General features: G+C 39.2%; 2 protein-coding genes across 2 annotated transcripts; both read right to left on the bottom strand.

The window, feature by feature from the left end:
• On the bottom strand, nucleotides 1-3619 carry LOC128745527 (trypsin-1-like; the record flags this gene model as incomplete). The annotated part of the gene is made up of 5 exons (XM_053842602.1): nucleotides 3593-3619; nucleotides 3386-3515; nucleotides 2931-3325; nucleotides 2504-2868; nucleotides 1-16 (listed from the first exon to the last, which is right to left on the bottom strand). Coding segments are annotated over exons 1-5 (933 nt in total), but the record flags the coding sequence as incomplete, so codon positions are not given.
• A 79-nt stretch (nucleotides 3620-3698) lies between these two features.
• Nucleotides 3699-6024, bottom strand: LOC128745526 (trypsin-1-like). The gene is made up of 4 exons (XM_053842601.1): nucleotides 5959-6024; nucleotides 4590-4686; nucleotides 4137-4531; nucleotides 3699-4073 (listed from the first exon to the last, which is right to left on the bottom strand). Exons 1-4 carry the CDS (start codon nucleotides 6022-6024, stop codon nucleotides 3699-3701), a joined length of 933 nt encoding a protein of 310 aa, XP_053698576.1.
• Between the last annotated feature and the right edge of the window lie 9812 nt (nucleotides 6025-15836).

Genomic DNA, 15836 nt, shown 5'->3' with positions numbered 1-15836 from the left:
TTTGAGAAACGCCTCAAGCTCGTCATAAAGCACCAAAGGGGGGTGCTTCCACCAAATATGTCGTAAAGGTTCTCAATAAACACTGCTTTAATAAAAATTGACTCGGTAAAGAATATCTTGTATTTTCATTTTTTAAACACATTTTTAAAGTGTATTCGAACTTATTGAGCACCCTGTACATCTTAAAGCTTGCTTCATTTAGAATTGGAATAAACTTTTGCTCCTATTGTGGCGCTCTTGGTGGACGGATTTGGAAATTCTTGGCGCCCAAATGTCAGCAATTTTGTTAGGTTCACCTGGTTCACCTATGTATTTTTGACATTCCGCAAAACGACTGTATTTTGTAAACAAACAACATGGAAGCCGAAAGAAGGGAAAATATGGGAAATCTGCATCTAGGCTAGCCAACCAGCTGAAATTGCCGAGAAATACCGTATGGCGCGCTATCAAAAGGTATAAGGAAACATTGACGACGATTCGGAAGCCTCAAGATAATCATCGGAGTGGAACTGTCGACTGGAAACTGCGTGGTAAGATTTTGAAGACCATCATGAGGAATCCCAATCTGTCGGACCATGATTTGGTCAAAAAAGTCGGTGCTGCCCATAGTACCATGAGAAGAATACGACTCCGGGAAGGAATCAAGTAGTATCGAGCTAGCAAACAGCCAAACCGAACCATAAAAAAAATAGTATGGCCAAAATCCGTGCTCGAAAGTTATACGACCGGGTGCTAATCAAGTTTGACGGGTGTCTTCTGATGGACGATGAAACCTAAGTCAAGGCTTACTTCGGGCAAATGCCAGGTCAAAAATTTTACTTGGCAATGGTTCGGGGGATGTTCCAAGCAAATTGAAATTTGTTTTGCCGTCAAATATGCACGAAAATTTATGATTTGGCAGGGCATTTGCAGCTGAGGCCAAAAACGAAAGTTTTCGTTACAAACAAGACAATGACGTCGAAACTGTACCAAAAGGAGTACAGTTCGAAAATTCGATTTGAATATATCGATGGGGTGTGGATATCGACTCAGACTCTCGGACCTAGTAGCAACAGCGTGCCGACTACCGATATTTCCGGCGAGAAATTGGCCAACTAAAAAATAATAGAGCCGCTGGAAAGGACCGACTCCCGGCAGAACTCTATCAAAATGATGCAGAATCACTAGCCACGGCACTTCACTGGTTAATTACAAGGAATTGAGAGAAGGAGAAATTACCGAAGAATTGGATGGAAGGTTTGGTATGTCCCATCCATAAAAAGGGTGATCGGCTAGATTACTGAAATTACCACGACATTACGCTGGACAACGCCTACAACGTGCTCTCTCCGATTTTACGTTGTCTATCCCCAATAGTAAGAGAATTCGTAGGGCAGTGCCAGGCGGGCTTTATGGGGGCCCGTGCTACTACGGATCAAATGTTCAGTCTCTTACAAATCTTCCAGAAATATCGGCATTACAACGTACCGACGCATCATATTTTTGTGGATTTCAGGGCACCATACGATACAGTCGAGCGCGAACAGCTATGACATGCTATAAACAGCTATAATGCACGAGCACAGTTTTCCGGACGCGGCTGATCAAAGCAAGTAATGTGCTGTGTATCGGAAAGACTTCGAATCGCGCAGAAGATTGCGGGTAGGGGATGAACTGTTCTGTATATTATTCAGTAGCGCTATTGAAGGTGTGATCCAGCGAGTGGGCATCGAAACGAGAGAACAGATCTTCTCCAAAAGTAGCCAACTCCTAGCCTTCGACAACATTACTATAAACCTTGGGACGGCGGAGGCGATCTACGTAAGACTAAAAACGAAGGCTAGGTAGATTGGGTTACAAATCATTGCGTCGAAAACCATGTATATGGTAGGAAGTGGGTCCAGAACTGTTCGCTTCCCACGAACAGTGACTATTGACGGCGACAAACTGGAAGTGGTTTCTGAGATCGCATATTTGGGATTTCTGGTCACCGCCGACAATAATACGAGTAAGGAGTTTTGACGACGCATCCAAGCTGGAAATCGAACCTATTTTTCCCACCGCAACTTATCCAAAATCCAAAATTCAGCTGCTACTACTACGGTTTCCGTAAACTTTTAGATGTAATTACCTAAACAATTCTATAATTTTCCACTATCGGTTCACAATTGACTGCCTAATGATCGAATAGATTATTTATAATTTGCTCTTTGACAAGAGGTTATGCCACAGGTGCAACGCTGGCTTTTACGTGACATGAATTCTAATTAAAGTAATTTCCTGAAGTTTAAAACCAATTTACATACAAAGAATTGAATAATCACTGTTAGAATATAGAGTATCATTGCTTGCATTTGTTTCGGTGAAAGCATTTATTTTTAGTACTTCGTTACGACTTTCGTAATACTTTTTGTTTATTTTGTAATGATTAGAACAAATATTGCACAATATTTATACGTTTGATTAAATGCATCTGGACTGTTTGTTGTCCCAGTAAGACGGACACTTCTCCCATTACTACGGCTTACAGTAGCACCCATCAACGGTGTTCGTTTGAATCCAGGACTCATACCGGTTGACCCGACTGTAAACGCCCGGATAGTCCGGTTTGGCGCAGCCTTCGCCCCACGACACAACACCGACAAGCTGGTGAACGTTGTCCGCTTCCATCTCTTTGCTAATGGCGTGCAGAGGACCACCACTGTCCCCTTGACAGGAATCTTTGCCACCGTCCGGCAATCCCGCGCACATCATATTTTCTGTTATGCGTCTTTCTCCGTAGGCTGACTTTTTACAATCCTCATTAGACATTATCGGTACGGTAACCTCCTGCAGAGTAGGTGAGACTTGGCCACCTTGCGAGGTTGTTCCCCAGCCGGTTGCTATGCCCTGCAAACGTAGAAACAGGTGTTAATACTAATTAATTGCGACAAAATGTAATCAGATCTTACATTATATCCTGCATAAGATTCTCCCGAACTGGGTTGGCATACCGGACGCAGTTTATCGTTCATTTCCAGTGCATTCTCCAAACGCAAGATGGCAATATCATTATCGTAGTTCAAAGGACTGTAGCCACTGTGCTTGTAGATATGCTCTACCTTCGAAGTGATGGTTTCCGTTTCCGAACTACTGGATCGATCGTGATCCAACATGGTTACGCTAATCCTCGCCCTGTTGAAACCGTGCACACAATGGGCTGCGGTCATCACGTGTCGATCGGTGATTAGAGTTCCACCACAATAGAACGAGTCTCCGTACTTCAGAATCGCCATCCAAGGATACTGGTTGACTCGTGTTTCCATGCCACCTACGATTCGGTTAACCTGATTTGTTCTTCCGCATTCTACAATTTCCAGTTAAGGATTTTAATTGCCAAAATAATAAAAAGGTTAAAGAAACTTACTGCATTCTGTGCAATTTTCAGCGGGCATCAGAGGAGGAGAGGGACGCTGAATTCCGGTGAGCAGTTCGAGCCATTCCAGAAATGGGTTTCCTTTCAGCGCCAAAGTATCGTTTGATGGTTCCTGACTTGTCTGGAAAGCAATGCATAAAATTTTGCGAAAGCTAAGCAAATGGGTTTGATGAAATGTTCAATTAAATGAGATGATACAAGGCGTGACGAATCGCCAGCAAGCATTATCTGTTAATTGTTCGGATAACATCATCAGGACAACCGCGCAACTTTGTATAAAACTTATTTTTATTGCAAATCTATATCAATCCTCTGAGCAATAGCAAGCATCCATGGTGTTGGTCATAATCCACGTTCGGAAGCGATTTACTCTTGTGTACACTCCTGGGTAATTTGGTTTTGCACAGCCCTCACCCCACGAAACAATTCCCGCATTTTGATGAATTTGTTCCGCTGGGTAGTCTTTGTTAATGACATGCAACGGTCCCCCGCTATCCCCCTGACAGGAGTCCTTCTTACCATCGGGAAGCCCCGCGCAGAGCATATTGTCGGTGATTCGCTTTTCTCCGTAACCACTCTTCCGACAATCCGCATTGGACATGATGGGTACCGAAACTTCTTGCAGGTTGACTGCTATCTGGCCATTTTCCTTGGTGGCACCCCAGCCGGTCACAATTCCCTATAATAAATGTAGTTCTAATTGCTTTTCATATTTTAACTGGTAGGTACTACATCAACGTACCTCATAGCCTGTGAACGTTTTCTTCGGCGATGGCAAACAAACCGGTCGCAATTTCTGGTCAAAATTTAACACCCGATCCAGTTTTAAGATAGCGATGTCACTGTTGTAGTTGCTTGGATTGTACCCATTGTGTTTTATGACTCGCTCAACCTTGCATGTAATGGTTTCAGTTTCCGTCGAACTGGACCGATCATGGTCAAGCAGGACGGCACTAATCTTGGCCGGATTAAATCCATGTACGCAATGCGCTGCCGTCAGTACATGTCGATCGGAAATCAAGGATCCTCCGCAGTAGAAGGTAGTGCCATACTGCAGTATAACCATCCAAGGGTACTGGTTGACGCGGGTTTCCGTTCCTCCCACTATCCGCGTGACCTGATTGGTTCGGCCGCATTCTGAAAGATTCAAAGCGGATGGTTTACGCGGAATTGGGGACACGTTAGCGATACCTACTGCACTCGGAACAGTTTGCCGGTGGGGTTAGTTGCGGGGCTTGCGTGGTCGTGGCCGTACCGAGCAGACCGGTTAACCACTGGAGAAATGGATTACGCTGGGCAGGTTGTTGTGACACGGTGGGTTGGATTTGGGTGTCGTGGATTATCTGGAAAGGGAAGCGAAGTTTGAAAGGGGGTTCGATCGATCGGAACAGGCCAGTTAGGCGTCTTAGCTAACTAACTGATGACGAACTGATATCTAGTTGAAACGAATTTTTTGGCAATGGTTTTAATAATAGATAACATATTTACCATCTCTAGACTACGTGCAGTTCAGGTCATAAATGTTAGATCCACTCAGGTTTAAGCAGTCGGCATTGAATTTTTGGATTTCAAAAGCACTTTTTATGCTCAAATTGATTTTGTTCATGAAAATGTATTCATTATGTTCTAATCGACAGAAAAAACAACAGCCTTATTGTTTTAGTCATTTCATTATTTTGAGTCATAGTCATTATTTTGAGTGGAAAAATGTATCCAAATATATGGTGTTTACTTCGAGACTAAAACTGAAATGTTTTCAAACTAGTCATTTTTATGGGGTGATTGAACACAATAAACCTGTTGGAATAAAACGGAACAATTCAATTTCCTACAAGTAAAGGTTCCATTTCTAATTAATTGCTAATTTTCATTAGACTTGGAAGGTATTTTTCTACTCCAGTTGATTTATCACTAATTTTTTATATGCTACATTGTAAAAAACAAGTATATTAAGTAAGCAAAAAGAATTACGTTATTGTATTGCCTGTTCTGAGCTAAATTTTTTTTAATAATAATAAATCAGGTCGTATAAAAAATACCATCCAGGTCATCTTCAGGTTCTCGGTTAGATACCAGGTCATGTGCGTGTAAAGCTTGGGTCATTTAATAGCTGGACGCAAAAAACGGTACTGATTCGAAAAGAACGAAATCCTTCTTGTGGGCCAATTCTTCTGACGGTGCTTTGACTGGCATTGATTTTTTGTCGAGTTTGTCCTAATCGTTGTCAACACCTTCAAAAGCCGCTCACGGAAAGATTTGAGAATGCAGCGCACGGTCGATTTAGCTCTTTTCAACGACTTTGGGATTTTTGAACCTGATTACGTCTTAAATTACTTTTTGCTTTGCGGCTTCTATTAAGTGTAACTTCGGGACCGTAGAATACCGTCGGCAGAATTAGCATCTTATAGAGCGCGAGTTTCGTACGGAGTTGCAGGCTTCGGGACCTCAGCTGGCTACGTAATCCGCAAAAGGCCCTGTTGGCAGCTTTTTAACTTCACGGCTCACATCGTTGTCACATGTCACTAACGTACCTAGTAACCAAATTCGTCGACCATTGCAAATGCATCACTATCTATTACCACCGTAGCTCCAAGTCCCGAGGGGCTACTAAGCTCTCTACCAGCCACCATATACTTCGTTTTGGCAGAGTTAATGACAAGCCCTACCCTCGCAGCTTCCTCCCTAAGATGCCTATTCCACGGCTCTACGGTTAACACCGGTGATATCCCTAGGTATTCATGATAATGGAACCGCTTCTCTGAACGCCTGCCCTTTGAATAGCACTTTCCAATGCAATGTTGAATAGTAAATTCGATAGCCCGTCACCTTACTTCAAACCATCTAACGTCACAAACGAGTCTGATGTCTCACCCGCTATTCTGACTCTTGAATTTGAAACATCAAGCGTTGCACGAAGCAGTTTTGTTGGAAAACCATATTCAAGCATAATTCACGGCAACACATTACGTTTAACAGAATCGTACGCCGCCTTGAAGTCTACAAAGAAATGGTAGGTCTACAAGTTGAATGCTCGGAAATTATCGAAGATTTGTCGCAAGGTGAACATTTGGTTCGTCGTCTCTCTCGAAAACTACACCGGTGTTCACCGACAAAGGTTTCCTGCAGCAGTCTTATTCTATGAAACAGGATGCGGGAGAGAATTCTGTGTGTAGAATTAAGAAATGTAATCCCGATCAGGAGGGCATAACAAAATTATAACTGATCCTGTTATTTTTCGACCGATTTTTTGCTAACAACGGCTGTTATAATTTAGCTACTGCAAGTGGTTAAAATAACTCAAATTCTAACAAAACTGCTTAGCAGTGATAGCAAAAATATAACAAAGTTTGTTATGTTTTGAACAAAATTATATCAAAATTTGTTACCATATTTCTAACAAATTGTGTAATAATTTTGATAAAACAAAAACTTCTTTACCTCTGTCTGCTATATCGACATTTTCCTGACCTATTGTCAAAAATAGTATAACTATTTATCGGGAACATTTACAAATAGCAACAGAAAAAGATTTTCACACATTTTTTCAATTTCAAAAATCGCACCCTTTCAGTCGGAATTGAACTCATGACATACCGCACACGATGCCATCGTCTTAACCACTGTACCAGAACTACTCTCGAATGTAGGTAGTTTAAATGCTCATATGATTTGACCGATAGCTTATTCTGTCAGTTGTCAGTTTTTGCTGTTAGAGCTGTCTATAAATAGATCTCTTTAGGTACGAGACCGTGATCAAGAAAAAGAAATCGTATCTGTAATCGTTCTGACAGTGTTGCTCGAAGTGCTTTCAAATATACCAGAAAATAAATTGAAGTGAACCTGACCATTCAAACTTTTTTTAAATGAGTTTTATATTTCAGGTTTTGATTCTATAAATGTTATTGCTGATTTTGGTAGGAACCAACCATAGTAAAGATTAAAAACAATTATGAACCTAATTATTTTAGTGATGCGTGGAAGAAAATATTTCTCAATTATACGAGGTTTTGTTAGTAAAGCATTGGAGAAAACACTTGTTGCTTTTAAATTTTGTAAACAAGACGTAAACCGAGAAAAACACTGAAACATTTTATATAACCATTAATAATGCATTAATTACAAGCATCTACCAACAAAATAAAAGTTTGAGAGATTTTCTTTTTAATCCTAATTCGTTGTTCGTTTCAATTCGTTGTTAGAGCCTAATAAAGTGCAGAAAATACATAAAAGATGGCTTAACAGCAGTGGCATTTTGCATCGAGTATATTTCTAGCTGCAATAGTTTATGTTTTCATTTTATACACTTGCTGTTGTCGGATGCTTAAAAAAATTGTTACCCAAACAAACAAAAAAAGTCTAGAATTGACGAATTTGCAATTGCACTTGAAATTAGACACGAAATTTTACTTTGAATTTCATTTGAAATTGCATGTCAAATGGACATGGTATTGGATTTGATATTGGACCAAAATTTAAACTTGTAATTGGACATTAAATTCGAATTAAATTTAGAATTCAAATTGAATTCAAAATAAACATGAAATTGGACTTGAAATAGTACTTGAAATTTTACTTGAAGTTAGGCCGGTATTGCATGTAAAATTTGGCTTGAAATCAGATTTGAAATGATACATAAAATTTGCGTTAAATTTTATAGAAAAGGTATGGCACGTTCACCATTGTGTGTCCCGGGCACACCAGTGATGATATGTAACATTTTTAGTAGTGGTCAAAGCCCTAATTCTCCTATATAACTCAATGAGTTATAACTATCAGAATCTGTTACAAACTTGAAACTTTTGTTTTCACTTCCTGATCAGTTTATTTCCGATTTGTAACACAATGTGTTATAAATATCAGAATGTGTTATAAATTTGATGTTATCTTGTTATGTCCTCCTGATCGGGATGCCCCGATAGTTACTGCAATCGAGTCGGTGGCTCTTTTTGTAAATAGGACATATGAGACTTTCCAACTAGTTTCAAAACATTTTCAAAGCACAGAAAATTTTTCGTTGCTAAATATTAAAAAAATAACGCAGAGGCATTCTTGTACGGCTTAAATACCTCAGAATCGACCATACCAGAGATCGATGTGTACTGACAGGATGTAACGAGGACAGACCACAATTGGGAAGAAAAGAACCGTGAGAACATCAAAGTAGAGAAAAATCTGGCTAGGAACCTCAATGTTAATCGGAATTACCTCCATTAGTCCGAAGACGAAATATGCGACTCAAAGGATCTAAAAAACGTTTGAAAAATTTTAGAACTCGCGTAAAATTGACCGAATGAAATCTTACTATTTAAATTTTAAAATACTTATAAGCGGACCAGAATCTGGACTTCAATTTTCATTCTAATGTAGCAATAACATTAAATGTGTAACATTACAACTTTTATCAAAATTTGACGTAACATTGAAATAAAAAATGGTAGCTTTGTTACGTTAAAATGTGACCTGTAGGTTATGTAACAAGAACATTAAGTTTGTAATGTAACAAACTTAATGTTATTGTTACATAACCTACAGGTAACATTTTAACGTAACAATGCTACAATTTTTTTATTTAAATGTTACGTCAAATTTTGATAACGTTGTAACATTACAATGTTACTTCTGTGTTACTAAACAGCAACATTGTGTTACTTTCAGTGTTGAACACCGTGTGCTGGGTGCTGGACAAAATAGACTGCAAACCCCCCTTATTAAGCTAGCGACATGGGTTGGGTTATTTTTAGACACCAACTGTGCCTCTTCCTTCGTCTACTGTAGAACCACCGACCGAGAAGTTTAATCTAACTTTGTTTTTACTGGCGGGACGACGACACTATGCAGGCCCTTGCGACTTACAAGCTACAAGGCACTGCGTGTGACGTTTGATGCTTACCAAATGAAACTGGTACTGGTATATCGATACTTGTCAAACTGTACCAAAATCTGCAAAAATCACGGAATATCTAAAGTTTCCACCACTATAGGTACTACCACAACTACTCGAGCATCTACCCTACATGCATTAAAAGGAATCGAATAATATTGTACCTTGCAGAAATTTTACGAGTCCTACGCAAATACGTCTTTTAATAATAATTATCCTGTACCTACTAAACACAGTGAAACTATGCTTGTCAAGCAAGGAGGGGTGCAGTGGGGAGGCAATAACGACCAACTGATGGTTTAAATTGCTAAATTGCAAATATCTGTGGTAAACGCAGAAAATAACCACGCTAATAATTTTCGCGTGGGACTCTAAATAGGTGGAAACTCCGCAATAAATGATTTGGAATCTAAATGTACTTTTTATTTGTCGATTATTTAAGGAACAAAGATTGGTGACGGAGGCCTGAATATATGTAAAGTCTCGAAAATGAATTGACTGAATTGACTATGTAGCTGCTAGTAAATGAGCTTGCAAGCTAATCGAAAACTGAGCTAATCGGTGAGTTTATGATCAGCTTTTAAGTGCACTTGCTAGCAGTTAGTCAATTCGCATAGTATTTTCGAGGCTGTACATACATTCTGGTGGCAAGTATTATTGAGGTGTCACAGTTAAGTATTTTTTGTGACGTTACAAAAACATTTATATTGTTACATAACAGAAATAATAGGATTGTTACATAACAATGGCAATAATGTAACGTAACGTTACATTGCTTTAATGTTATTGCAATGTTACATAAACATTATCGCAATGTTACATTGTAATACAACAATGTTATGTAAAAAAGTGGGAAATTTCAACCATCCTGTTACTTTCAGGTTACGTAACTACAACCTTACATCATAAACATTATCGCAATGTTACATTGTAATGTAACAATGTTATGTAAAAAAGTGGGAAATTTCAACCATCCTGTTACTCTCAGGTTACGTAATTACAACCTCACATCATAAACATTACCGCAATGTTACATTGTAATGTAACAATGTTATGTAAAAAAGTGGGAAATTTCAACCATCATGTTACTCTCAGGTTACGGAACTTCAACGTCACATCATAACAGAGTTACGTAACAATCTGGTTAACATTATGTAACAATGTTGACCGGGTAGCAATTTGCAGCATCTTGTTTTTAATTTCATCCTAAAAAGTGAGATGCACCATTTACATTACTACAAATATGCGAGGCAAATGCGCCTGGAACACTTCTATCATGTTGAAATAGCTGGTTTTTCAGTGACAACCACTTGTTTCTGGTGCTAGTATATATGGACGATGCGTCAGAAGCAAGCTGTTGTCACTGCAAAACTAGCCAACACCGAAACGTAAACTATCTGATTCCCTTTTGGTCTGTTGTTGAAGTACAGTAATCCACCGAATAGGCCCTTGGGTGGTACTGTTTGCTCATCGCAATTCCTCAGGCTTCTTCCAATAGATTTAGCTGGTTTTTGGTAGGCGATAAGCCTATGATAAGCTCCAACAATATGCCAAAAATAAGCTTTATTGTTAATAGCGCAACTAAGAAATTACGGTGGGCGCAAGCGTAATACCTTGCACTGAGTTATTCGGGGGATTGAATTATAACTGTTATGGTTTGTACCATACAGGCGCGTTCGGTTTGCCGGAAATTCTAAGCTCACAGATACCACAACAAAAAATAGGCCTAAAATAGTCGCAGCAACCACATCTTTTCTCGTGACTATAACTCAAATTTAACAGTATTTTATGAAGACCAAGCTGCACTTTGATATTCAATAAATGTTATCAAACCAATTGGGATGAAAATCTTGTCTCGAACAAATATAGTTTCAACGTAATTCATGAATATTGTTCAGGCTGCTGCTTAATGGGCCGAAAATACTCACATGAACTCTATATATTTTTTGAGCCTCGAGGGAATAAAACGCTGCTCCTATAAAAACACGATTTTCAGACATTAGAGTAGGGAGGGGCATAAATGCGACGTTTGAAGCTATCATCAATTTTCATGAGATATGAAGAAGCACAATAATAAAATATGTGTTATATTGATGCTATAACTCAATATCTTCACACTCAACTATAAATCATCTGAAGTAGTAGTGTTATGTAAAATAAATTCTTCATTTTTCTGATCTAGTGCCGAATCGCACTTTTACCCCACTAGCCGGGTAACAGTGCGAATACCGCGGGGCAAAAGTGCGAACCTCTATTCCATGGAAGTAGCACAGCAGTAGCTAACAACACCATTGTATCTTTAATCTGCGATATGTTTCGGAAAGGAATATTCTCAATTTGCACCTTTCCTGTTTTCCGCTGGTGACCGCTGCCCCGTCAGATCGAAACTTTACCAAGTGTTTATTTGTTTCACCAGCGGATAAACACTGTTTTCCTTCGGTCAATATCTGTAGAGCACACAGTTTTCAGCTGATCTTCGATTTCTAATATCTGTAATGTAGTGCCTAAGACTGTATATAATTACCTAAGCATTTTTGCATCGCACTTTTGCCCCGTCCATGAATCGCACTTTTACCCCCACTAGGCGATTGACGGTGTTTGATCAAATCGTAGTAAAGCGAAATATATTTTGTAAATTCTTCTCATCGCATTTTCAAGAGAGATATGTGAGTTATGTAAGGCGCTGCTACAATATTTCTGCAAGTAATACTCTCCTGTTGATATCCTGTTATACGGCAAATAGTATAACGAAATATTACATCAAAATCGCTCTAAAATAACATTTGCACATAACTCAACAACCTTGCTTCATAAACCACAAATGTTTACGATAGACTCAAGCTATCAAAGTTGTCAACAATCCATGCCAATGTAGTTGATTTACTCGGAATCAGCACTGATAAATCGTTGAATCGCACTTTGATCCCCATTGCACTTTTGCCCCTCCTTACTCTACGTATCTTTTTATTGGAAACTGATCAACGTATTGGAACAAACTCTTTTTATTTGTTTGTTGGTAGAAGTTTGCAGAAGACGTGCTTGGTTTCCCTGCAAGCGCTGTTCTCAGCGTTCCAAAATCGTTAGATATTCGTTAGGCAATAGCTAGGATAATGCAGTCGATGATAGTCTATCTCCTCAGTGGTAGAAGCAGAAAGGGCAATCATATAAAAAAAATTACCGTCGCCGGGTGGAGTGAATGGAGTATGCGTACGAATGGTTAGACTGGAATGATCGAAACTAGATGTAAGATAATCTAATATAGGGTGTCGTGTACTGATAGTTTAATTGTAAAAACATTTGGGCGCAAACCGAAGGAGTGTGGGTTAGAGTCCCACTAAGTAATTGAGCTACGCAACATATTTTTGGTCTCACATCGAAATTCTGTAATATCATCCAGTTTACCATTCTTCCTCACTAAACGCTCCTCCACCTTTAATAAAAAAAAATCCATGAAGACAACAAATGGATTCTAGAAACTTTCAGAAAAATGCGGAGGTGAAACAATTATTATCAAAGAAGGTCAGACGATCAGAACAGGCGCTAGCAAGCTGATTAGCGAATATTTAACGAAATTTATTTTGCGTGATAATGCTCGATACAGAAGTTTATAACAGCTTCCTCCTGATATCTTATAGGTTATACACTGCCAGGCAGTGGAATAACGTTTCACAACATTTCAGAACGAAGACAAAATCTAGGGTTTGCAGCAGTAGACGTGCAAGCAGAAGGTCCAAAACAATGTGAACGATAAGGAAATTTACCATAATTTCTTCGTAACCATGATGCACCTTTACTATTCTGGCCTGATTTGGCATCCTGTTACAGAGTAACAGAATATTTAGAAATGATATGTAATGAAGGAGTCCATGTTATACCAAAAAGGTATACTTTAGACTCTCGTGAAGATTGAGCTCACTCACAGTGCAAACAGCAAAAAAAGTAGTTATTACAAAAAAATTCCGAAAATCTAGAACAAACGTAACTAAGTCAGTTACAACCCCATAAACTAAATAGTATTTATTTTTCCTATATTTTACTATAGTTTGATCCCTTACTTTATGTTAAAGCTTGCGCTTATACACGATACCTGGCGGTCCAACATTACGGGAATGGATTGTAATATCAACTGGAGCTAAAAATTGTAATTTATTAACATGTTTAATCGAGAAGGTATATCATTTAAAAGCTTTTCAAATTCGACTAAATATTGTTCACAGGCACTTGTGGAAGAAACTATTTTAATTTTTGTTTGGAAAAAATGATCAATTTTAAAATTTCCCAAAAATTAAATATTTGTTTAGAAAATATTCAGCAGCGTCTAAGAAGGCACTTCAGTCTAATAGCAAATACCAATCGATTAAGCCAACTTTTCTCAGAACACCCAGGGTAATGTAATAAACTATGATAGCATATTGGTTTGCGATATTTTTTGCTTTGTTTTGTTCCCATTCGCCAGATGGCTATTTTCGTAAAAACCGGTTCACCAGAAAGACTTTCTGGGAATTTTTCACAATGAAAGTAACTGGCAGATAACGCTGGTTCCAGGAGTGACACGACACATAATTTTTTCAGTATTATTCAGTCATCGATGATTGTACTTGGAATAAATTATTCTATTTTAATAGTTTTACTGTGTGCATTTGGACTTACTTGAGCACTGTTAAAATCCACAAGTATAGAGACCACTAGCAGCTGAATGAAATATCGCAACTTCATTCTACACTTAATTCTTTTCTTGTGTCTGCACCTGAAACAATCCAACTGTCCCGTTCGGAATATATACGCTTTCTAGCAAGAATTTCAAGCCAAACTGTTAAACTTTTCGGTACACGCTCCAAATAACTTCTCGAAAGAACGTTCACGACTTTCAATATCGGAGCTGCTAATGACCAGCTCGACGATCGCCGGCAAAACGCTATCTCTAAGTATTGTCGTGATATATCGACGAGTCTTGTTTCGCGCGCGATCTAATCTCGGCGCCCGGTTATTTGCTACTAAATCGGGAGCATCGATTCTGAGTGCGGTGAACCGCGCGGAAACACACTCCTTTGCGCAGATCCGTTAGCAAAGCGCGTGAGGGCATCGGGTGTGCGAAAGCGTAGCGTGATGCTCAAGCTCATCTTTGTCGCTTTGCTGGCCACGGCAAGGGGTCTGCACGGCAAGTTGGCTTGGCGCAATTTCTACTGCGCCCCCAAGGGTTTCTGGTGCGGTTCGCGATCACGCTATAGGGAAAGGCAAAATACTCAGAAGTGGCTCTGAGACAATCCTCAAGCTCACCTCGATCCAGTTCGCTTATGGACTGGTGCTACGTTAGGCGGGGCGAATTCGACTGTACGTTTGCGTAGATAGTGATAAATTTTATCATTGAAACTCAGTTTATCTCTAACCAAGCGAACCATTTATTGTACTAGTTTGCTCTAATCTCCAAGGGCATTGAAACTTGGAAACTGCAGTTTTATATACACTTTATAACGGGATTGAAATGCTGAGACTAAGGCCAATCTGCGATATTTTTCGTAATGCATAACAAAAAATGAGATCTTGTTGGGATGAAATTATACAGAATTGCCATCCAATTGCAGAACATGTAAATCTGATCGACTGATCAATTTTACCGTTTCAAATAGCACAGTCGAAAATATCGCCAAAATTAAAGATGAAAACGCACTTCCCACTTACCCACTTCGAACTAACTTATCGTTCAAATAATTCCAGCAACTTTAGTAACACGTTTTCAAGAAAGTTGCTTGTGCGACTGCCGCATATTAAGAAATACACTTTTTACGTCCATTCATTTTACGTGTCCTCGTTTTACACCCACTTTTTTACGTCCGAAATGTGAATTAACGTCCTCTCGTTTTACGTCCAAAATGTGAATTAACGCCGGCGCCGTCGTCAAAAATCATTGGGTGGTTGTAGAAAATTCGAAAAAACGTCTTTTCTTCTTACGTTTAAAATTCGAATTACCGTTAAATTTTTTTACGTCCAAAATTTGAATTAACGTCCTCTCTTCTTACGTCCGAAATTTGAATTAACGTCCTCTCGTTTTACGCCCAAATTTCAATTAACGTCCTCTTTTTTGCGACCGATTTTTTGACGTTCCCCCAATAGTGGACGTAAAACGAGATTTTAGTGTAACTGTGTAATGGTAAGGTGTGAAGTGAATCACGCCTCTCATACCCAGAACTTCAAATTGCAACTCCGCGGAACTTACGATGACCCAATTTAATCTAAACTAATTCCAAGGAAGCAAGTAGAATCAAGTAGAATAAGCTACGCAGACTGAAGTCACAAAAAAGAGCAGCATTAAGACGTTTCACGAAATTTCGTTCGCTTTCACTAAAACTCCACTATACGAGGATAAACAATTTATACAGGCAAGTCAGTCGCCAATGCTTTTCGCGGTATCAACGCAGTATTCAACGAAGATTGAAGCATCACCCGAAGTCTTTCTGGAATTACATAAACGAGCAACGCCAAGAGTCCGGGCTCCCATCATCAATGGAATACAACGGGGAAGTTGCTGCCACTCCTCAGGATAAATGCCGTTTCTTTTCCAAG

Source organism: Sabethes cyaneus, chromosome 1 (genome assembly GCF_943734655.1).
Source record: "Sabethes cyaneus chromosome 1, idSabCyanKW18_F2, whole genome shotgun sequence".
NCBI lineage: Eukaryota > Metazoa > Arthropoda > Insecta > Diptera > Culicidae > Sabethes > Sabethes cyaneus.
This window is presented reverse-complemented; position numbering and strand designations above follow the sequence as displayed.